General features: G+C 40.8%; 1 protein-coding gene across 1 annotated transcript in view; it reads left to right on the plus strand.

Annotated features, from left to right (window-relative positions):
- Positions 1-23,548, plus strand: part of HUNK (hormonally up-regulated Neu-associated kinase) — a gene marked incomplete at its 5' end in the record, with an annotated part of 81,216 nt that overhangs the window by 35,389 nt on the left and 22,279 nt on the right. The window contains 3 exons of the mRNA XM_025191882.1: positions 9,204-9,259; positions 14,832-14,967; positions 17,143-17,270. Coding sequence (XP_025047667.1) covers positions 9,204-9,259; positions 14,832-14,967; positions 17,143-17,270 — 320 coding nt within the window. The remainder of the gene's footprint in view (positions 1-9,203; positions 9,260-14,831; positions 14,968-17,142; positions 17,271-23,548) is intronic.

Here is a 23,548-nt window from a genome sequence, read left to right on the forward strand (position 1 = left end):
GCTGTGTATTAGGGGCATAACTGGTAGAGTCTGCTGCTGATACCTGGTAGGGCTTGTGCACTGGAATGACTTGAGCCTCTGCTGCACATGGTGGGAACAGGATACTGTTGCTGCAGGACAGAGTGTTGCTGCCCACAGCCAAGTTAATCCTCCTCTACTGCAGTTCTATATGGTAAGACCTGGATGCGGCAGTGACTGCAGGGATGGAGAAGTATTCACCTGGCTCTTGGTGGCAGCACCTGATGTGCCCCTTCATGTCTCCCATGGGGTAGGAGAGGCAGGGGACTGATGAGGGCAGTCTTGACTCTGCTGTGCTCTGGCTGGCCAGAGAGAGGTTTGAGCCCCCCTGCTTCCATTCCAGTCCCACCCTTTACTGGGCACCCTGGGGCTAATGCCCTAGTCACCTGCCCTTGGTTATGCTACTGCTGTGCATATTTCATCAGGGTGCTCATGTACCTTCTCCGACCACCCTGCACACACATTCCCTAGATCTGCCCCTAGCTATGATGCACACCCAGGCTTAGCTCTGCCACTGGTTAGTACCACTGACTTCAGGGTTGATATGATGTAAATGTGACTGCTCCTGTATCACAGTTTGACTCTCTTGCATAATCCGACAATTAAAAAAAAAATGCTCCGCTGGTCAGTCAATTCCACGCGTGGGTTTGTTTTTTTATTTTTGTTTTTTGTCAGGCTTTTTGGAAAACAGCACCGTGAGAATAGGATAATGCTTTCTTGCTCTCTTGTGAATATGGCTACACGGGCTTCTCAATTACAATGAGTTCACTTGAACTCTCTCAGTTGAAATAATAATTCAGATATAGATTTTAATGCAAAATAATTGAAGTACCGGCTACACAGAGCTGACAGAACAAAAGATAATACAGGCACTTCATTACATTAGTGGACAATGCAGTATGCTCCAGGGTGAGCCCAAACCAGCCTTAAAAAGGGGCTATGGTCAAAGCAAAAGCAGCTAAAGCCCCAGAGGGCATGTCTACGTGTTCATTAATGTTCCTCAATAACAGTGTATTTAGTTTAGCACCTGTAATGACAGGTATTAACTTAATGTGCTGTAATTGGTGCTACTACACGTTAGAATAGATGAACATTTCTTTAGTGATGTTACTGTACATTAGACTAAATCTACTGCGCATTAACATGGGCTTTGCCTGCCATACTAATGGGCAGTAGAATTAGGCTTCTGCGCATTAAGCATCTCATGTAGATGAACCTGGAGTGTCAGCTCCATCAGTCCCAAGCCACTGATTTACTCATTCACTAATTTTAGTCTGTAAGCATCCTGCATTATAGGAAAGGGCCCCATGCATGGTGTGGCTCCCTTTCTGAAAGTGTTCTTCCACTGGTGGCTTCACAGGTGCAGCATAACTCAAATGCCAGAGACCGCCTGGAGACATAAGCAAGTTGTTATCTAATCCTGCTCAGAGCAGGTCTGTGGTAACAATGCTGGCAGCTACCTCCTCAGCATTAACTTTAACACCAATGCTGGAGCTAAGGTGGGATATTTTCCAGAAGACAATGTAGTGAGGCTGTGCTTTTTTTCTGCTATCTTAGATGCACTGCATACTCAGTGGGAAAGGCATACCTACCTAATTGGAACTGAAGTGCACTTGCCAGTAGATAAAAAGCTAGATGTTTTGAAAACAGTCAATTTGCTGTTGCTTTTTCAGCACCTGAGGTTAAAAAAAGAAACAAGCTACGTGCACTCAGTAGACCTAGTTCAGCATGGCGTTAGTCAGGAGAAAGTCCACTGCCTTCTATCCAGCTTGTGAGCATGCAACCTCACTGTGAGCTGGGCTGGCTTTCTGAAAGTGATGCTTACCATGAATGAGCTAAGTTTTGCCCTTGGTTATATAACTCTGATCTCACTGAGCAGCCTCTTTGTAGTTGAGTAGAATTATACCCCTTATACTTTCTGTTACTGTTTGTTTTTTGGGAGGGACTTCAGCTGGTGTGGTGGCACAGCAATACAGTCTTGTCTTGTGGTGCTGAAGGCAGGGTGGATTTGATTTAAATCAGTTTGTATGATCAGACTCTGGAATAGACTCCTAGCTGGGATAGTTTCATAGTAGGTAGGGTCAGAAGGGACCTGAGCAGATCATCAAGTCTGCCCCCCTGCCATGGGCAGGAAAGAATGCTGGGGTCAAACGACCCCAGCTAAGTGATTATCTAGCTTCCTTTTGAAGACCCCCAGGGTAGGAGCCAGCACCACTTCCCTTGGAAGTTAGTTCCAGATCCTAGCCGCCCTGACTGTGAAGTAGTGCCTCCTGATATCTAGCCTGAATCTACTCTCAGTAAACTTATGGCCATTATTTCTCGTTACTCCCAGTAGCGCTCGGGGGAACAGGGACTCTCCCATAGTCTGCTGGTCTCCCTTGGCCAGTTTGTAGATGGCCACCAGATCCCCTCTCAGCCTTCTCTTGTGGAGGCTGAACAGGTTCAGGTCCCGTAGCCTCCACGCACAGGGCCTGCCTTGCTGCCCCCTGATCATGTGAGTGGCCCTCCTCTGGACCCTCTCGATGCTGTCCACATCAGAACTGGACACAGTTCTCCAACTGCAGCCTGACCAATGTCGCATAGAGGGGGAGGATCATCTCCTTGGACCTGCTCGTGATGCATCTGTGGATGCATGACAAGGTGCGGTTAGCCTTCCTGACCGCATCCCCACATTGGCAGCCCATGTTCATCTTGAAATCAGTAATGACACCAAGATCCTTTTCTGCCTCTGTGATGACTAGAAGGGAGTTCCCCAGCCTGTAGGTATGCTGCTGGTTATTGTCAGTATTGAATCCCATCCTTTTCTCATCCGGCCACCCCTGTAATCTGTCCTTATCTAGTTGCAGTCTGTCCCTCTCCTCCAGTGTGCCCACTTCTCCCCACATCTTAGTGTCATCCGCGAGTTTGAACAAGGTGCTTTTCACCCCCTTGTCCAAGTCACTGATGAAGATGTTGAACAGTGTGGGCCTGAGGACTGAGCCCTGGGGGACCCCACTGCCCACATCCCTCCAGGCTGAAAAAGACCCATCCACCACCACTCTCTGGGTGCAGCCCTCCAGCCAATTTGCAACCCATCTGACTGTGTAGGCGTCAACGCCACAGTCACCTAATTTTTTAATGAGAATAGGGTGAGAGACAGTGTCGAAGGCCTTCCTAAAGTCCAGACAGACTATGTCCACCGCGACACCTGCATCCAAGGCTTTTGTGACCTGGTCGTAGAAGGCCACCAGGTTGGTCTGACAGGACCTGCCTCAAATGAACCCATGTTGGTTGCCCCTAAGAATGATCTCCCCTGCTGGTCCTTCGCAGATGTGCTCCTGGATAATTTTCTCAAAGAGCTTCCCCAGGACCAAAGTAAGACTAATGGGCCTATAGTTTCCTGGGTCCTCCTTCCTCCCTTTTTTGAAATGGGGACCACATTGACCCTTTTCCAGTCCTCCGGCACCTTGCCAGAGCACCATGAGAGCTCGTAAAGCTGTGCCAGGGGTCCCGCAATGACCTTTGCTAATTCCCTCAGCACTCTGGGGTGGAGATCATCAGGACCTGCTCATTTGAACATGTCTAGTCCCACCAGAAGTTCCCTAACTATGTCCTCACTGACACTGGGCCTGGCAGTGCCTCCCCTGGGTCCATCAGGGATCCCAATGGGATCCTACCCTGGAGATCTTCAAAAGGAGACTGGACACGCACCTCGCTGGGGTTATTTGACCCCAGCAGTCTTTCCTGCCCAGAGCAGTTGGGGCTGGACCCAATGATCTCACAAGGTCCCTTCCAGCCCTAAACTTCTGTGAATCTGTTAAATCACTGGTCAGGAAGCCTCGGTTTAATCATTGCTTTCTACAAAAAGTGCACTTGTGTTGTTTGATATCCTTTATTCATTGAACTTCTTGAAGCTTTGCACCTTTAGAGAAAGGTAAGGGCTTGATTCTGGGTACACAAACTTGCAGAGAGACAAGAGGGCTGATGTGTAGGTAATCAGGTCTGTTATCTCTCATCTTCGTATACTGCTGTTAACAAGGATATTAGCTCTGGAGACACAAATCCACAGTTTGAGAACTGAAACTAAGCATCACAGAGATGCTTAATGGGACATTCTAGACTGAGCACTGAGTCCCATTGGGTAGAGTGGTTTTCTTTGATCTTTACTAATCTATAAAGGAGCCTCTGGGAACCCCATAAGAACCTGTTGTGATCTATTTATAAAACTTTTCTAAAAACGTTATATGAATATATTGTCTCAAATAATATATAATTAGACATTATAATCCCTGTTCCTTTATGCTATCTTTGAGCTTTAACATATCTTAAAACTACCTTTATATAGGGGTTTTTTTTAAGCATCTTAACAACAAATATCCAATTTAAATTTAAAAAATCTGATTAAAAAAAATGTAATTGTTGATTTTTATCCACCCTAGCTGAAGGTCAGGGCCCAAACTGTATAGTAGCTGTGGAGAAAGAACTGAAAATTATGGACCCTTACCTTGGTTCCTATAATGTTATCACACTGACTTAACATCATTTGAAACAAGGTAGATACTTGAATTTTAGAGTTCAAACAATATGACCTAGCTATCCTATCTTACTTGAAACTTCTGGATAGGGGGCTCCATCCAGATCATGGACCCCATTATGCTAGATATTATGAACCAGGATAGAAGACGGTTCCGAACCCGAAAAGCCATAAATATTATAACTTCAGGTTAACAGGATAATAGTTGCATTTTAGGTCTTGTCTATACAAATTCTCTACATCTTGTTAATTATGCTAACTTCCAAGAGGTCCACTTGTGGGATGCCACAGACATTTGGATCTTGGAACAAACATTTGTGGAATGTCCATGCTATGCTTTGCAGAAGAATTAGGTATCTTAAGTCAGTTGGGAATCAGTTCACAGAAAAGAAGTAATGCAAAACTTGATGAGAGTTTAAATGTTTTCACAGGTATCTTTATAAGTTAATGAAGTGTAATTTTTTGATCAGTGACTTGTGTATAGAATTGTGAGCCTGAGTTTGGCAAATGTTATTAACCAAGTAACCTAAAGAACTGGAAACAGCTGACACAGGCCTGCCTGTTGTCCTGAGTCAAATGCAAACACTTAACTGGATTTTAAAAATGTATTTGTAATAATCTAAAATGGGAAGTTCTTTCATGGAACCTATCCCTTCAAAATATAAGTAATCTTTTGGAGTAAAGTGGAATATATTACTTCATTGACCATTGAATTTTAATGTTGAAGCTATTCCTTTTAATATAGTCATCAAGTATGTCTCTTATCCCAGCATGCTATACTGATGTCCAAAAAAGTGTTTACACTCCTATTCTGTTGGACACAGATGCTAAATGTGTATATGATGCATATATAGAATATACTTTATTTGTCTTAAACAAAATAAGAGTACACAGAGGGCATTTTTCTGGTCTCACACACAAGAATCCATGCCCCTGAAAGTAAAATTGTGTAGGGGGTTCTGTACTTGGTTTGGTTTGAGTTTTTTGGTTTTCCTTTTTTATGATTTTTTTCCTTTTGATTTCTTCAAAGAATGTTTAAAAATAAACAGAATGCTGTTAGGAATAAAGGAATTAGATACTGTTGTCAAGCACTCAGCTGTTCATCAGGTAAGTAAAAATATGCTGACCTCGTTCACAGTGTCACATTTTTAAAAAGAACTTCAGAATGACAAATTAGTGGTACATATGGACTACTAGATCAGTTACCATTTACCGGTAAATTTGCTGAGAAAGAAGACATATGGGTAAACATCATGGATTAACCAGGTCTGATTGCACTCTATTGTACAGTGTGTCTATTTTTAGCTACCTTCTTTTTCTCTCTCTGATACTTTTAAAATGACTTTTACTTTTTATCTGTTTTTGTTTTTCTTAAACTTTTATGTCTTTTAAATCTCTTTAGTTGTATTTATTTTTAGCTTTTCTCTGCTATCACTCATTTATCTCATTATTCTAATTGCCTGTGTGGCTTTTCTTATTCTTTATGTAGGCGTTTTGCCTGCTTTCCACTGATTTTTTTTTCCAGCTTTAATTTCATCTATCAGTTCTCTCTTCTTTCTATTTAAATCTTACCTCTAGCTAGTACTTCATCTTAATACTACAATTTCTTTTTAACTTTCAAACCATTTCTTCTCCCCCGTTTAGAGATGTAATATTGTCTAGTACGGGACAGTTCACTTTATTACTTGAAACTCTGTTTTATTCCATTAGTTTCATACCAGGGTCTTGCATAATTTTTTTCCTGTAGCACTTCTGTAAAAATCCTGGGCCTAGATTAATCACATGGCAGCCTCTGTCTGTTTCTACAAGCAACAGATTCAAGGGGTGCATCTACAGGAGAAACTAAAAGCACAGTAGACTTATTCTGCTGCCCATTAGCATGTCATGGTGAAAACAGTGTCACTTAAAAGACATGTGGTGGCACTACTGCGCAGCAGCGCCATTTCTAAACATAATGTGCCGTTATGGTGCATTAATGCACGTATAGACGTGCCTGAGATGTAGGTAACTAAGCCTTTTTTGAGGGTATGGGTGTTTAGCAAGAGCTGATCAGAACCCATCTGGCAAAGCATGCACAGTAATGCCAGGTAATTTGTTGGCATTAGTGGTTACTGTATAACAGAATTTGGCCAGATTAATTCTAGCTCCCCTGGAAAGTTACAAGATGATTCTGCAGAGTCCTGTACCAAATGAGAAAAAAAGAGCATGCTGAGATGGAGATTTGGAGAAGAGAGTTTCGTTTTTAAGTGTTTGTATATGTAGCTGGTTGGACCAAAACATAGTCTCTCTGCAGAGCTTTTAGATATTATTCCTTCTTGGACCAGGAAGAGTGAGTGAGTGGGTTCTTTGTAGGCTTGGCATGGTTCTTTGTAGGCATAACATGGACAAATATTAAATCAACCCACATGTCTCATGTTAGATATCCAGAATTAGCTGTCTGTTTTAACTTTCTTTATTTCCCCAAGGTAACACAGGAAGTCATGGTCAGAGTTGGGAATATAATCCAGATCCCCCATCTTCCAGTCCTGTACTTTATCAGCTGCACTGGACCACTTCCCTCAAGGAGAATTTGTAGTGGTGTGTCTTCACTTTGCAGTGTTAAACATAACTATATAATTAGAAAACCTTTGATTTAAGCAAGAGGCACTTCAAAGATCCTGGGAAAGAATGTACGAATACAGAATATTTGAGGGTTTTTTGTTTTTTTTTAAGATACTCTTTTTAGGGTGGATTTTATATTAGTTCCTTGTTTCTGGGTTGTTGGGGTTGTTTTTTTTTATAATGAAGAAAGGAAAAATCTACTAGTATTACTAAATGTGGTGATTTCTTTAGAAATTGTAAAAACATTTGTTCATTTTAAAGAATGTCCTTCTGACCAAAGTCAGGAAAGTGGAAACAGTCTACATGTCAATAATTCCCTTCTCATGTTCATTTCAAAATAAAAAAGATAAAAAATAAAATAATATATCTTAGAAGATAATTCTTTTGGAAGATGGCTTGTAATTTTACAAATGCATTTTTGTGAAATTATGTTGAATTTTTTTCTTTTGCACTATGGAAAATCTCTGCTTATAATAGGGACCTCCTCTCCCAAGGCTTCTTTCTCCTTATGTAGGCAAAACTCAGTGATTTCTCATATTTAATGCTTGCAGTTCTATTACCATGACTGTCCCCAAAATGTATTATGATAGCCCTTCTCACCACTCTGTGCTAGAGCTATGGAGTGTTAAGGAGGACCCATAAAATATAGCATTTGCTAGAGCAGGGGTGGCTTCTTTGCAACATGGGCAGTGACACATGACAGAATGGAAAGGAGACAGGCAGCCCAATGGCAGACAAAGCAGAAAGGAGAGCAGCAGATCAGGCAGGGAGCACAGGGCAGGAAGCAGAACAGCAGATCAGACCGAGGAGGCTGACCAGTATGGCACTTGGGGAGGGTGCAGGGCTAATTTGTGGCCTGCCTGCCAGCCAAAAAGGTTGGCCCCTACCATCGTAGAAGCATAATTGTTAGAGCTTTGTTATCTCATTACAGTAGGTATGGAGGGATGTTCTGGTAACAAAGTCAAGAACCGTCTTTAAAAATTTCAGGCAAGCTTTGCAGCAACCTCTTTTTTTGTAATCTGCAACGGGGCATTAGGTTGTGAGTTTGTTTGTTTTTTTCTCTTTTTTGGTAATGTTTGTGGCACCTTCACCTCCAGGGTATTTGCCTACACCTCCATATCTTATATAGAGCCTCTTTTAGGGGAAAAATCCTTAGTTTAAAGGAAAAATGCATTGAGTTAATCATGCATTTAAGTGTATTTCAAAGCAGGGACTATTATGTAGACAGGACTGCTTTCATTTTCTCCTCCATTTCCCTGAATTTGCCTGATCCAGCACCTTCATCCACTTGAGCCCTATTAAAGTCAGTGGGCTGAGAAAAGGCATGTGACTGGGATGCAGAAAACTTAGGTTGTCTTCTTTGTTAACTGTGCTGCTAGCCTGCTGGGTGACCGTGCCTAAGTCACTTCAACTGTTTTGCCTCAACCTCCTCATTTGTGAGATGGAGATAATGATACTGTACTTACCACCTTTAAAAAGTCTTTTGAAATCTGGTCTCTGAGAATAGCCTGACATCAGTCCCATTGAAAACAACAGAACAGGGCAGCAATGGACAATTCTTAATTGCATCTTCTTTAGAACATTTATTCTGCAACCGCCTCTGAAGAAGGAACTTTGACTTAGGAAGCAAAATACTTTAAAGCTGTTGTATAAGCTTTCTGTGAACTTTCAACTGTATGAGAAGTTGGAAGAATTTGCAATGCTGCGCTATTAGGATCATTCATTCAGGGCTAGAGCAGTGTCTCACTGAATCACTCAGAGAGCTACATCTCCTAAAGGATTTGTTTTAAAATTATTTTTTACTTACGAACCAATTCAGGAATTTACCTGAAAGTTCTCAGAAAAGCCATTTTGTTCCTTAAGAATAAGTGCAACCTTTTATTGTATTCTTCATATGATTGAATTTCTGGCGTAAGTAGAAAGCTCAGCTCTGTTTCAATTATAGAACCATGTTTGCTGTTTGCATGGTATATACATTGCTATATATGAATCTTGTGTCGAAACCATTAAGGATGAGCTAAAGTTGCTTCATCATTTTGGATATTCACTCAAAATATTTTCTCTCTTTCAGAGACTTGAAGATAGAAAATCTGTTGCTAGATGAAGACAACAATATCAAGCTTATTGGTATGAAAGAATTTTGGCAATTCCAATCACTAAAATCTGAATAGTTGTGTAAAAGGAATGTTGAGGCTTCATAAACCTCTGTGACAGCTCAGAATGGTACTATAGCGGCGAGTTGGGAGAGTACGTATATCATCCAAACTGTTGTTGAAAGCACCTTGTGAAAATGTTCCTGTGAATTCAGATTTAATAAAATAAGGACCAGATCATGTATCCCATACACCAAAAAAGATCCTACTGAAATCAACAGGAGCTTTGTAGTGTGATGGATTACAGGCAAACCCCCCAAAAAGGTGTTTTTTTTTAACATTGGTAATTTTCGTATTTATTGAAGGCTGCATTCCGCCACCAAAGACACTTGTAGCAGCTGGACAAAATTGGTTATCTGTTTTTATTCCGTAACCTGACTTCCAAAAGCAGATGAGAAATTGGTTCAGAAGCTTGATTAAAAAGAAATTGAAACCAACAATAGACACTTGATTGTATTTGGGTGTCAGTTGCATGCAGTTCTTAGTTCATTCATGTCCTGCACACATTTTTAGATTAATCATCTATGGGTATAGTCTCTCACTTCCTGTGTGTAGCTCCTGTAAATGTTAATGTGGGCATTGGAAGGGAAATATGCCCCTTATAAAAGAACATCTGTTTATATTTATTTCCATGCCTACACATTTGCTAGCAGCAGTATCTCTGGTTGCAAACGTAAAAGCCAGATTCTTTTCTTTTTTTTTTCATTCTTTCTTTAAGAAAAGGTTTCATCACCTCATAGGTGATGAAAAATGTTAACTAAATTCAGGTCAAAAGGAAAGTCATCTGTCAGATATATGCATCTCTGAGCAAACAAGAAAGGACTGTTAATGAATTTTAAAATATACAAAACCCACTTAGGGAATTCAGTATCTTGAAAAATAGCCATGACTTTTAGTCATTGCTTCATAATTAATTAGGTAATTGGAAAAACAATAAGAAAACAAAATACAGCATTTCCTCAGCTACACATGGAGAGGATATTGATACATTACCACAAATCATTCATTAGAAATGATGGATGCCACCCATTTTTCCAGTTTAGCAGCTAAGTAAGACCAGATGGTTTATAACACCATAATGAGAACATCTCATGGATTTAAATAATTTCTTTAACTTTCTTGTTTTTAGGTGCTTGATTACTTACTAGTACATAAGCCTGACATCCAGATTCAGAGTTGGATGCTATTCATACAGTTCATACTGGTGTGCCAATAAATAAGTTTCAGAACTCTTTCTGCAGTTTCATTTGCTTTGGTTGTTTAACAAAGGTCTAACAAAGGTTGTTTAGCATAGTGGGTGGTGTGGGATGGATAGGGAAGAAGATGCTTAGATCTTCCTTGACTAACCAGTATTAAAATAAATTGTCCTCAGGTCCACACAATTGACAGCATTGCAACAGGAGCAGATTGTGCTCAGAATATATTTTTAAACTAAGACAATTACATCCTGCTGCCCAACTGGATATGTTATAAAAAAATAAGAGATTTTGTTTATTAGATTGATAATTTCACTAAGAGTAAAAACAGATTTAATATCTCATTCAATCCAACCAGTTATATATCATAAATGAGCTTAAAACCATTGTTTCAGATTCTCCTATTCTCTAAGGGAATACTCTGATTTAATTTTCTTGATGAAACAACCCAGAACAGATAGGATATGCTTATTAAGTGATCCACCAGCCTGCTAGCTAGTATGTCTCCTCTAATCAGTTCTGGTTGTGAAACACTGACAAGAATTTCTGAACTTTTACTCTGAAAACATTATGGCTTCAATTCTCTGCTCCATCTGAGCTGCACTTCAATGAAATGTAGAAGGTTCAGCATCCTGATTTATAGGCCTCCCACTCTAGCACAGGTTAGGGCCGAGAGACAGGTCTAATGCACCAAGTGGAGAAATGAGCATGTGGGAACACTTCCCACACCACACCTAATTTTTAATGGGGCAAGATCCCTGAAGGCAGAATAGCTTCTGTTACCCTTCTGTTAGTTTCCAATGCAAAGAGAATTCTCTCTCATCTGTGTCTGGCTGGTTACATGGGTGAGAGAATGTACTTCTTCCTGCCCCCTACCTAGATTTCATGAAATACTAAAAAATTTCCCTATCATGATGGCAAAATATTATATTTGATCTCTACCTATATAACTCAATGGTCCCTTAGTAGAAGTCATCTCTGTTTGGATACCCAACAGGGGGTTTTGAAAGAATATGATTTGTGGAATGACATTTGTATGTGTGAGAAACCAGAGATATTAAGTTCCAAAGATGCCTTGAATTTAGTTTCTTGTCCATGTGTTGTTTAGTGCCCAGCATAGTGGTACCTAGTAACTAATATAACTCTTATTTGTTAGCTAATTGAAGAGTAGTGACCTGCTGTATTTACCATATTTACTTGAATATAAGATGACTGGAAGGGACTTTGGGGGAAAAGGCAGAAACTAGGGGGAGTGGAGAGAGGGGCAGAGGCTGTGGGGAGCTGAGAGTGGGAGGATGCAGGTGGCAGGGGGGGCATGGGACAAGAAGGCTGCAGGGGGAAGAAGCGGGTGGGGCAGAGGCGAGGGGACCACCTGATCCTACCTGTCAGCCACTGCTTTCCTTGCTGTAGCAGTGGAGCAGGGTAGGTTTCAAGATACCCCTCCAGTATTTAGATTTGACATAGAAAATGTATACATTTCCCATACATAGAATCTAATTACTGGGGGAGTTGGCTTATATCTAAGGTTGTCTTGTATTTGAGTAAATGCGGTATGTGTCCTTATGTGTTCCTGCTTCCCTGTGCATTCCAGTGAGGACTGAATCTTTTGAATCCTGTTCTACATCAGCCTGCTGAAATGACAGCTTCCTATCCTGTTAATTTTTTTTCCTTTTGCTGTATATTAAGGTGTTTTAATATAAATTCTTTGGGATAAAAATCTTGATTATATTATGCTCATTCCCTTTGCATCATTGACTGTCTCATTTTTTAACTGCTCAAAGGCATTGGGATTTTTGCGGTCTTTGTGAAAGAAGTTAATTTCTTTGTAGCCAGCTGACCTTGATTAAAGATATCTGATAAAGACCTAATTGCAGTGCTGGTCATAGGGCTTGGGGCATTCTTGTAAGCACAGCATCTGCTTGGGAACGGATGGGACATAAACCAGCCCTGGTGTCAGCAGGTATAACTCCATTGAAGTAAGCAGAGTCAGGCCTGTTTGCACAAAGGTCACACTGGCCAGTCTGAATATTCGAATGGCTCTGTTAGTTACATTCTTGTCACTGCAGTAGTCCTAGCTTAATAAGCAGTCTATATCCTCAGTTCAGTGTTGTGCTCCTGAAAGCACTACAGAATAGTAGTGTAATGTTAGACTTCCCTGGTTGAGCATTAACAGCGTGGGTGGTAGAGTTTCCATGTCAAAATATTTGCTTTGGAGCACAAATGACGGCCTTTGATCTAAATTCTGTAATCGGCAAAGGTTACAAAAAGTGTTGGACAAAGACAACAACGGCATTAAAGTTATCAGGGTGAGGGGTAGTAACATTCTTATTAAGATGACAAGTAAATATGTCAGGAAAAGTACACTGCATCAGCAGTATGCTGCCAGTATTTTAACAAAGCACTCCTACAAAAATGCTCTCCTTTTGTGCGTGATAAACTCCTCGTTCCCAGCATGCATGTATATGCCCACGAGCCTCGCTCCCTTCTTTCCTCACTGCAGAGAGAGGAGGAGCAAGGAAAAGGGAGGTCCATTAATTTGTTTTCTTACTGGCAATCATTTTTATTACATTAAGCACAATGAAGAAAGGAGACAGCCGCCCTGTGAGTACCAACTCATATAAAATGAGCATCCTAGGAGGGTTTACACTTTTAAAAAAAATACAGTGGGTCAGACCTTCAGGTACAGTAAAATAGCACAGCTCCATTGACACTGGGGTAGCAGAGCAGATTTACATCAGCTGAGAGCCAGGCCCGTTACACACTTTGATCAGAAAGCATAGTGTTCAAGCTGTATCCATTTGAAAAGTCAGGGCAGTTGGGAGAAGGAAACCCCAGTGTGATCCTATTGAGGTATCCATCCCACAATTTTGTTAACAGCAGTTTTACTCTGGGTCTAATGTGGACCAGTCAATAAGCAATACATGACTAAACACATAAATAATATACAAATAATCTCAATAAAGAGTGTTATTACCCCAAGCTCTGAAAATTATAACGCTGTTATTGTCTTTGTCCAATACTATTTTTTAAGGGTTAGGGTGGATACAATACTATCTTCAGGAAGTAGTTTTCCATCAGAGGCAAGGAAATCATCCCAATTTTCTCTTCACTTTTTAACAATGTGCTTCAGGAGTCCTGGGATGCTCACATACAATGCAGTTTACATGAGCTCTGTGCTGCTCTCCCAAATGGTCAAGCAGTCAGGAGGAAGTTGTTTGTGTGAATTCATATAGACCTTATGCTCACACAGTAAGCCTTATAACTGAATTTTCATAGGCATTATTTTTATTCCATTTATTTTTACTTAAATCACGCTGAAATCTGGATGTGTCAGTTGCATATAAAATGAAAATACACAAAACTGAAGATGTTATTGTCATCCTCGTCTTCACCAAAAGCAGCAACCTCAACATACTTTTCGGTTCACACCTCCATCATCCTACCTACATTGAGATCTAACGCATTATTTCTACATAACATCACTAAAATACAGCCTTTCCTGTCCATCCACACAGCTAATTTCTTGTCCAGGCTTCCATAATTGCATTCCTTCATTCCTACAACATCCTTTTCTCTGGGCTTGACAAACACAACTCTGCCCTGCTGATATCCTCATCCATAATGCTGCTGCAAAGATCACTTTCTATACCATGTCATCCCTCTCTGCATTCCTCTGTCACATCAAACATAAGCTGCTTAGTGTTCACTTTGAAGGCCCTTCATAGCCTACCCTCATTCTAGTGATCATCTTGCATTCAATATAAGAGGTTGATTCTTGCCTCTGCTGCTTATATTTTTGAACAAGAACATCAGATACTGCTGTGGGATATAAATACAATAATTCAAGGGGGGAAAAGCCCAATCTTTTCCTAGTTTGCTATTTCAGAGTCAAGGGTCAGAGTGCAGTCCACTGTGTTTATATATTACTGCCACTATTTCAGAAAGCCAAACCTCCTGTTAAATTTGATGGTTCATTTACATGATGTAGTGGAAATGTTTTAAGCTATGACACTTAGACTTTCCCTAGGACTTTTTATGTGACAGTCTAGAGCCTATTCTGACCCATGCATATGCACACAGCAGACCAAATTTTGGTCTCTTTTATTCATCCACCACCCATTGAAATAAATCTGCTGCATTTGTGCATCTAGCGACTGAATTTATCCTATATTGTTTTCCCAACAAATTTAAAAAGTACTTTTTAGTCTTAAAGGTCGCAAACTTTAAAGAATTCCTTTTTTTTAAGATGATTTCTTATTATAGCAGTAAATTGCATATATTGGGAAAATGCACTCTTTCTCTCTGAGTTTCAGTGCCTTTCTGAAATTGTGTTGTTTTTCATTTTCACAGACTTTGGCTTGAGCAACTGTGCAGGTATCTTGGGTTACTCCGATCCATTCAGCACACAGTGTGGCAGCCCAGCATATGCAGCCCCAGAACTTCTTGCAAGAAAAAAATATGGTCCCAAAATAGATGTTTGGTCCATGTGAGTCGTTTAGTTTGTATTACCTAGTCTATATTTTTGCCACTGTTCAAAATCAGAGACGGTATTAAAGTGTTTAGTTACTGTGAACAATCACAGTCTCTAGGAGCAGTATAACTGATTGAATTATGTATGCAGACATCTAGATTAGAAAACAGATTTGACAGTTTACAAAATTATCATCATCATCAAGTTCATGGCATGTGTCAGTGCAAGTATGGAACATGGCAGGCCAGAAGTGGCCCAGCTGTGTCTAGTTGTTCACAGAGAAGGAACCTTTTGGATACTACTTGCTGCCCATCTGAGCAGTTTTTTGAATGAATGAGATGGTTTCATAGGCGACTGGTAGGGGATGCGCGGGGGTGCACATGCCCCCCCCCGGGGCTGGTTGTCCCCCCTGATGGCCAACACTGATGGTGTTGGTAGAGCTGGTGCCCCCCCGACAGGGCCGCTGCTGTCAGCAGCTTCTGCGGGCTCCCCACCCAGATTCAGGAGGACCAGTCACTCATGGATGGTTTACTTCATTTCCAGCATTCTTAAGGCCTATTACTAATATTAATATTGTGGTAAGAACTTATCAAACAAACAGGAAGATATGGTTCTGGCATTATTTGAAGTGCAGCCTATTCACCCCAAAGAATCCCCAGACTCTTCAACTAAATCCCATGTATTATATAGTCCACACAGATATTGAAACTGTCCAGCTCAGAACACAAAGAGCATAAGGGGCAAAAGGGATGAACCTTTGTTTCTACAAGTAATGTGAGATTTTGAGTGTCAGTGTAGTATAAGCAAAAGGCTCTCAGGCTTCAAGTAGTGGAGGTAAGTAAGATGTATTGGAGGTAATATGTAAATCTGGAGGACTAGAAAGGCTTAGCCTGCACTGGTTTAATTGTCCTCCTCTTTTTCAATACATGGTGTCAGTTATATACATGGACTCTTGCTGCTTCTCCTGGGGAGAACTGAACTGAGGTAGTGCACTTGGGAGAGGGAAGAGGTAGAAAAAGTAAAATAAAAGTGAATGTTAGAAAAAACAATGTGATCCTGAGAACTGAAAGTCAGGAACTCTAGAATTCTCGTCCTTCCTTTGCTACTGATTGCCCTGGGCCAGCAACTTAATGTGACTTATCACCATTTTACACATGGGGAAATAAGACTTACATGCCTGATTTTTTTTTTTTTTTTTTTTTTGGGGGGGGGGGGGTTGTAAGATAAAGCACGTTGAAAATGTAAAGACCTACATTAATATTACCTCTGCTATTGCCCATAGATGATACATAACTGTAATAAATAATGGAATGTATATCTTTAAACAGAGGCTTAAAGTGATCACAAGTGTAACACTGTTGACTTCAGCACACCAGGCAATAATTTGACCCAGTGAGCTTCTCTGTGTATGTGGATGGGAATGGCTGTATCCAATAGTACCTTTTTATAGCTTTCCATGTTATAGCCCAATTGGCAGCATGTGCTCTGAGAAGATCCATAGCTAAGTTATCATAGAGCTGCTTAATCTCTCACCACTGCAGAAGGTCATCTGTCCACATCAGGGATGAGTTTTCCAGGCCTGGAGAGTGCAAGAGCTTTCACTGCAGCTGGAATGCAGAAAAAACAGAGTGCTGCCATCCTCTGAAACCCCTCAACTTCCAGCCTTTGCTTTTGCTGAACATACTATTGTTATATGTATGACACCTTTATATAACATATGGATTTAGTTTCTATACAGTGCATGAGTGCCTGCATTTGCAGCAGAATGGGAAGATAAATTCTCCAAGAGAATTCAGTTTAAAACCCATCTAAAAGAGAGGGGAATTAGAAGAGTCTTAACCTAGTTTTCATTGCTGAACTGGCTGGTTTGGGAGTGTTAGGACCAAGAATTGCTCTGAGAAATGTACTGATATAGAGCCGGCTGAAGCCAATGGAAGTTTTGGGGGCAGGATCTCCCATTAACATCAACAAATATTTGTCATACAGAGCAGCAATGAATTCAAGCCTCTAGTTGTTACAGGAAGCAACCCACAAGTTCAGAGGGCTCTAGAGCAATTAACGTTGGTCTCTCTCTTACAGTTATTCATCATTTCAGTGAAAGTATTGCAATTAACTATATTTCTGCATTCCTTTCGTTGTTTCCTATGGGAATCATTTTTCTACTTTTTTCTCCTCTGCTTCTCTTTACAGTGGAGTGAATATGTATGCAATGTTGACTGGGACCTTACCATTTACTGTGGAGCCATTCAGTCTGAGAGCTTTATACCAGAAAATGGTGGACAAAGAAATGAATCCCTTCCCTACCCAACTCTCCACAGGTAATCAATACAACATCCTCAAACCTATTCAGATTCAGTCAGTTGGAATCATTACATCTAACTCTGGACTTAGGGACTTTGCTCCGACATAGCGAGTTAACTGTGAAAGAACGTGGAGTATTTGTTTTTACTTCAGTTAATGTAAGATCTGCATGTTCCACAGTAATATAATTATTTTTCCTTGCTTTTTTTGGAGCACATGAAGGAGGACAGTGTTGTAATGAATCTGTTCATGATGTAACAACATAAATTTATGGAGTTGCTTTATCCTTCCTAGTGTATTTGGTCAATTTTCCAATTTCAAGTGATTTCACTTAGATTCCAGAATTATTGTTATTGACATGATTATTTGTTATTTCATTATTGCTATTATTATTATTTAATGTAGTCTTGTCATTCAGCAAAAGTATTGCTTATGAACTTCAGTATAGATTGTGTCAGTATTTGTCATGAGCACTGTTTTACCTAGTCTTTATTTCTCCATCCACAATTTCAAGTTGACTGATGTTCTCCAAACAAGCTTATCTGGAGACACAATTGTATTTTTTTCTGCACCCTTTCCTGAGCTCCACACTAAAATGAGTATGTGTAGAGAAATATTTTCTATTCATATTTTGCCACCTTTTTAAATTTTGTTGAATGTCCTCTCATTCATGGTCTGTCAGACTCATAGGACAGAGGTTGTCACGACCTTTTCTTTATCAGTCATTTTACATGCTTTGATCAGTTTCTACCCACATTTGCTAGTAGAGGGACAAGGTGGAAGGCAGGTGAACTTTGATCAGCTTTCGGTATGGGAATGTCATGGTGGGAGGATCAACTCTGTGTCAAAACTTAGGATCGGAGTCTGGATTTTGGAGGGAAGTGAGTGAGGACACTGAGGGGGATTAATGCTGAATTTTCACCAGTAGTTAGCTGTGTGAGTCTGAAGTCTGGCAGGGCAGGGTGACACCTTAGAGACTAACTGGTTCAGAGAAGGCTAAGCTTTTGTAGGCAATAGCTTATTTTACTATCTAATGAAATAGGCTGCTGCCTACAACAGTTCATGCCTGTCTAAACAAGTTATTTTCTAAGGTACCACCTTGCCTTGCCTTCTGCCTGAATTCTCACTGGGTAACTGGCATGGCATGGCAGTAGGAGCATCCTGATCAGTTGCTGTTGAGGAGGTAGAGGAGGCAAATGGGAGGGTGTAACTGTGGGATCTCTGCAGGCTATTGGAGGGATTACTGTGCTAGAAAATGGCACACAACTGGGAAGGCAGTAACTAAGGACCTGCTCACTCACATCAACAGCATTCTAGTTGGGACGACATTACAAGGGCTTCTCCTTTTGCAATTAAAATTAAATATGTACAGGGAAGAAAATGATGTTTTGGCAACTACTCAGGAGAAGCAGCCTGAGTGTAGAATTCATAGGTGCGTAAGAACTGCAGACAGAAGAAAATACCCTGGAGGTACATACAAGCCTCTCCTGTCCTTTGTGCATTTTCCATAGAGAAGCAGCAGGTGCTCGTATCAGAAAGCCAGTGATGCAGTTTGGATGACTTGGTGATTTGGGATGAATTTCTCTGAGTAAACCTCAGTGATCTGCGTTATGTAGGGAGCCAGATTTAGAGGATTATAATGGTCCCTTCAGGTCCTCACTTTATACATGGGCACAACTTGAACAATTTATTATATTTAAAAAGGTTGTTGTGCTTGCTTCTGCATAATTGCCAGTGGTAGGAACGTTCAGGATACACACTTGTAGACAAGAAGGTGTTCATTTGAAAATAACAGAGCTCCAGTCATTCTCAATGGAAACTGCAAAGGTACCTATCCCCTCTGCATACATTTGCAGCGTGCTTGACAGAGCCCTGAGAATCCCCCTGATTACTGCAGGTTTGTCGAAGTGATAAACATTATGGCTACTATTTAGTATCATATCCCTTCCAGGTACACATTCCAGGCCCTGAATCCCAGCCTCCATTCTTCTAGCTTAGAAGAACTCAATAGGTTCCCTATCAGTGTTGCTCCTTGTTCATTCAGTATCCTCATGAGGCACTCTTCTTTTGCCAGCAGTTCATGTTCCAGTGCTTTATGAGTGAGCTGGGATGTTGTAAGCCTCAGTCTGTATTTGATACAATTAGAGTGTTTGGTATTTCCATTCTGGAGACTTCCCAGAAAGATTCAGTTACACTAATTTGCCATCTTTATATTCTAGCACATATCCTAGTGCTCCTCTGAGTGATTGTAAGTAATATTATATTAACTACTTCATGCTGTACTGGACTAGGGTGCCAAATCCTGATCCTCTTGAAGTTAATAGCAAAGTCAATTCAGCAGGGCCATGATTTGACACAGAAACCATACCAGTCCAGCACTCGGAGAGGCCTTTGCCAAGGCAGAGCTGTTTCATACTGTGTATTTCCTAGTGTAGTTGGCCCTGAGGGCTGTTTGGTTTGGCCATGGAAGTATTTCTCTCTGATAAACTGTTTGAACCATAGTAATTCCTTGGGAAGAATTCTTCACATTTTCATGTGCACAGACGCTCTTTATGTGATAAGTTTAATTTATTTATAAGGAGACTACAGATGTACACAATGGCCACTCACACACATAAGACTGTATTTGAGCAATATGTAGCAGGAAGAAAAGCTCTTATTTTAATTAGATTCATTTTACTGTTTCCTCCATTATTGAATTTCATTTTGACAGTCAGAATTGTCTCAGAACTTCATCTTTGTGTGCTGTGTAAGTTCTCTAACATAAAGCTCTAGAGTATAGGTATCAAGCTTGACCAGCCCCCTTGGCTGGATCCAGGCTGTGGCTACTCGTGTGTGCTGGATCCAAACTGCGTGTGTCCCCATGGGCTGGATCTGGACTTACTAGCAGCATGCAGCTGTTGATCATCTCCCCCCAAACCCCACCAGTACACATCCTCAGTAGGGTACTGTACCTGGGAATTTGGCCTGGCTCCTCCAGGAGCCCTACGGGCTGAATGAAATGGCTTCACAGTCCAGATGTGGCCCACTGACCCTATCTTTGACCCCTGCCCTATAACAACTATAACATTTGTTTTATTTGGTGGAAGCTACTATAGTTACTTTGAACTCACAGACAAAAAAATTAATGGAACAGACTTAAATATGTTAACCTTCATTCACTGTATGTAAAGGTGCGTGGCAAAGAGTGTAAACTGAGATTTAAGATGACATTTGTTCTCTTGCCACTATTAGGCCTTCAGTTAGTAGACAAGAGCAATTATGCTCCTCTTCTTGCCAAAGTGTTGCTTTGCTAACTTTTGAAGTAAAAAGAACTTTTTCTTCAGCTATGGAAGAGTTTTGGGGTGGGGGTTTTTTTTGTTTTTTTTGGGGGGGGGGTTGATAAATTTGGAAATCGGAGGAGAAATTGCAGAAGATTGCCTTTAATTGTGCAGTATGTATTGTAACAACATGGGATTTCATAAATACAAAACTCTTTTACATTAAACAATCCGCCATTCTTATCTCTCTAATCAATCTTTGATGCACAGGTTAAAACATTTGATAAGCATAAAGCACCCAAAGCAACCATATGGCAGCAGTGGCATACAATTTACGGTTGGTATATGCCCTTTCTACTTAAGAGCCTTATTTCATTAAAGCTCTTACCCAAGACAGCTGTCCTATGAAAAGGGTTGTTAGATGAAAAGAGTTCCAGTATTAATGAGCTTGGCTGTAACCACACACACATTCCTGGTTTCTCACTTTACCTCTCCTGCATCTCAGTTAGTTTCCTCTGGGAACAGACAGTTGAAGTAGAGACTGTAGGAATACTTCCAAACAGATTTTTATCTATAGCTTCAGTTTCTACAACTTTACGGGTTTCCCTCTCTCTGTTTGTTAGAATTTATGTCACAAAATCCTTTTATAGCTGATAGCCCTAAAGTCACTGACATTTTACCTTTCAATCAATATATCCCAGTGACTGTATTTGCAAAACCTGTCAAACAGTACCTCCAGGGTGTGTGAGTACATATGCCATTAAGCAAACCCTATGAAGCGGAAAATGAGGTAGTACAGTTTATGAGGCCTGAGAAATTGAGAATTAAAATTCCAGAAAAGTGTAATTTCATCCAGTGACATATATGCTTAATACAGTTTGAAAGAGAGATTTTTATGAGTTGGGTTTAACCTGTGATTCCATGCATGAAATGTTTCAGGTGGTCAGTGTTATAAACAGCGACTCTGCATAATTTCAGCAGGTGCACACTCACACTTGGCGTTCTCTAAACAATAGAAAACAAATGATCTTTGACTATTGCAGAGAAAATCAGAGTGAAAATTGCTTTGTTGCTGATTTTTTACTCAGGTTGGGAAGTGGCTAACATTTAGAGAGAGATGCAATTTCTGATAATACTGGTATTGTACAATTGTCAAAAGAAAATCTTTATTCCAGAATTATACCACAGAAAGAAAATTCAGTCAAGTACAGGGCAGGAATTAATCTGACTGGCACTGTCCTTAATTTCATCCTAGATGAATCCCCTACTTTTGATTATATAAAGAAGAGAGGGCTGGATAATTCCTCAAGGTTTTTATAAACTGAGCTAGTTGCCTCATTATCAGCCAAGTGTGGATCAAGAAGAGGATGTAGCTGTTTTCTTTGTGTCTGACTTCAGATAGAGCCGGCATCCCTCTCCAAAAATCAATTAATTGGTTTCATGCTTGCATTTGGGTATGACTCATGTTAATTTTGATCTCATATGCTCTTATGGCTTGAATCCAACTTCAGAGATAAACTGTCACCCTCCCCACACCCATCCCAGGTGTATCATCAGAAGGTGCCAGGTGCTCTTACTAACCAGATTTGAATGCCTGGGTCCTAGAAGCCAAAGTGGAGAGAGGGAAAAGAGAGGGTTTGTCTCTGGAATGTTTCTCCCAATCCAAGTCTATTGATCTTTACAATACTGCTCAAATATCATCACCTTAGCCTTTTTCCCAGAAAGAAGATCCCAGAGAGGGGTGGGAGGTTTTATGGGGAATTTAGCTCCTCTAGAGATTAAGTTTATTTTCAGTGACAGGGTGCATCTACACGTGCCATTAAGGCAGATGCTGCACCCAGGACCACAGCAGCCCTGGGTTGACAAGGGGCCTAGGAGTTAGTCCTGGGCTCCAGAAGGCAGCATCGGGTGGTGAAGGGGCTGGCTGGGGACCAAGAACTCCTTAGCATGCAGAGTCCCATGGCTAGGCAGCAGGAAGGGGTCCAGGCCCCTGCTGCCTGGGCTGAGTGGGTTCAGTGTACTCCTGGATCAGCTTTATAAAAGTGCATTTAGTCACAGTTATTTTTGCCACTGTAAGATAGTACTGTCCCAACAGTACTATCTTACAGTGGCGAAGATTAGTTTGCTGAGGTCTAATAGTACAGCATGTGTAGACTATGATGCTTTACATTGCAGCAAATTAGTTTACTGTGCAGTTAAGTGCACATGTAGATGCACTCAGGGTTGTGCACGTTTGTAACTGTCCTCAGAACTTGTTGCTTGGGTACATGTTATTTGAGAGGAAAAGGTAAAGGGCAAAAGCCAGAATTCAAGAACAATAGACTTGTTGTTCCTAGCAAGAAAGAATACTTTGTTCAAGAGATGTGACTTGGGGAGCTGCAGAATACTTCATAGAACAGTTATAACATCAGCTTCCAAGACAGTCGTGGACTCTGGTCTTTCCATATTACTGTAGTATTGTTGTATGAAAATGTATCAATCTCAGGAGAGGTTTAAATTAAAATAGCATAGGTAATTCTGTGATTTGGGAAGATAGAAACCTCAAACCCAATTCATGCCTAGTCAGCCTGGTAATGATATAATCATAATTTTCTCTCTATTTCAAATATAAATTGCTTGGCACATGGACCTTCTGAGATGAGCATGCTTAAGGGAAAAATGATCTGTGCATAAAGGAAAGGACAGGCTAACAATACCCTTGTAGATGATTGCTTTGCTCGTTAATATTTATGACTTTTTCTACTTGTTACATCACAGACTGCTGAATTAAGCCCATTGCTTTCCTTATATGGCCACAGGTGCAAAAAAACAAGAGGCCTGTCATTTGTGCTGGTGAAGACTAAGACTTTTGGAATAGCTTAAAAAGGATATGCTGTAGTTGGGGACCTACCAAATTCAGGGTGACTGCCCCCCAATTTCGCGGACAGAAAGAATGCAGGGCTGTGCAGCCATTTCATAGATGGAGCATGGTGGGCCCCCCATGCCTCTGACCAAGGGGCCCAGTGGTCATGCCCCTTGATGCTGATTGGCTGTGA

The sequence above is a fragment of the Alligator sinensis genome, unplaced genomic scaffold (assembly GCF_000455745.1).
Source record: "Alligator sinensis unplaced genomic scaffold, ASM45574v1 scaffold1207_1, whole genome shotgun sequence".
Lineage (NCBI taxonomy): Eukaryota > Metazoa > Chordata > Crocodylia > Alligatoridae > Alligator > Alligator sinensis.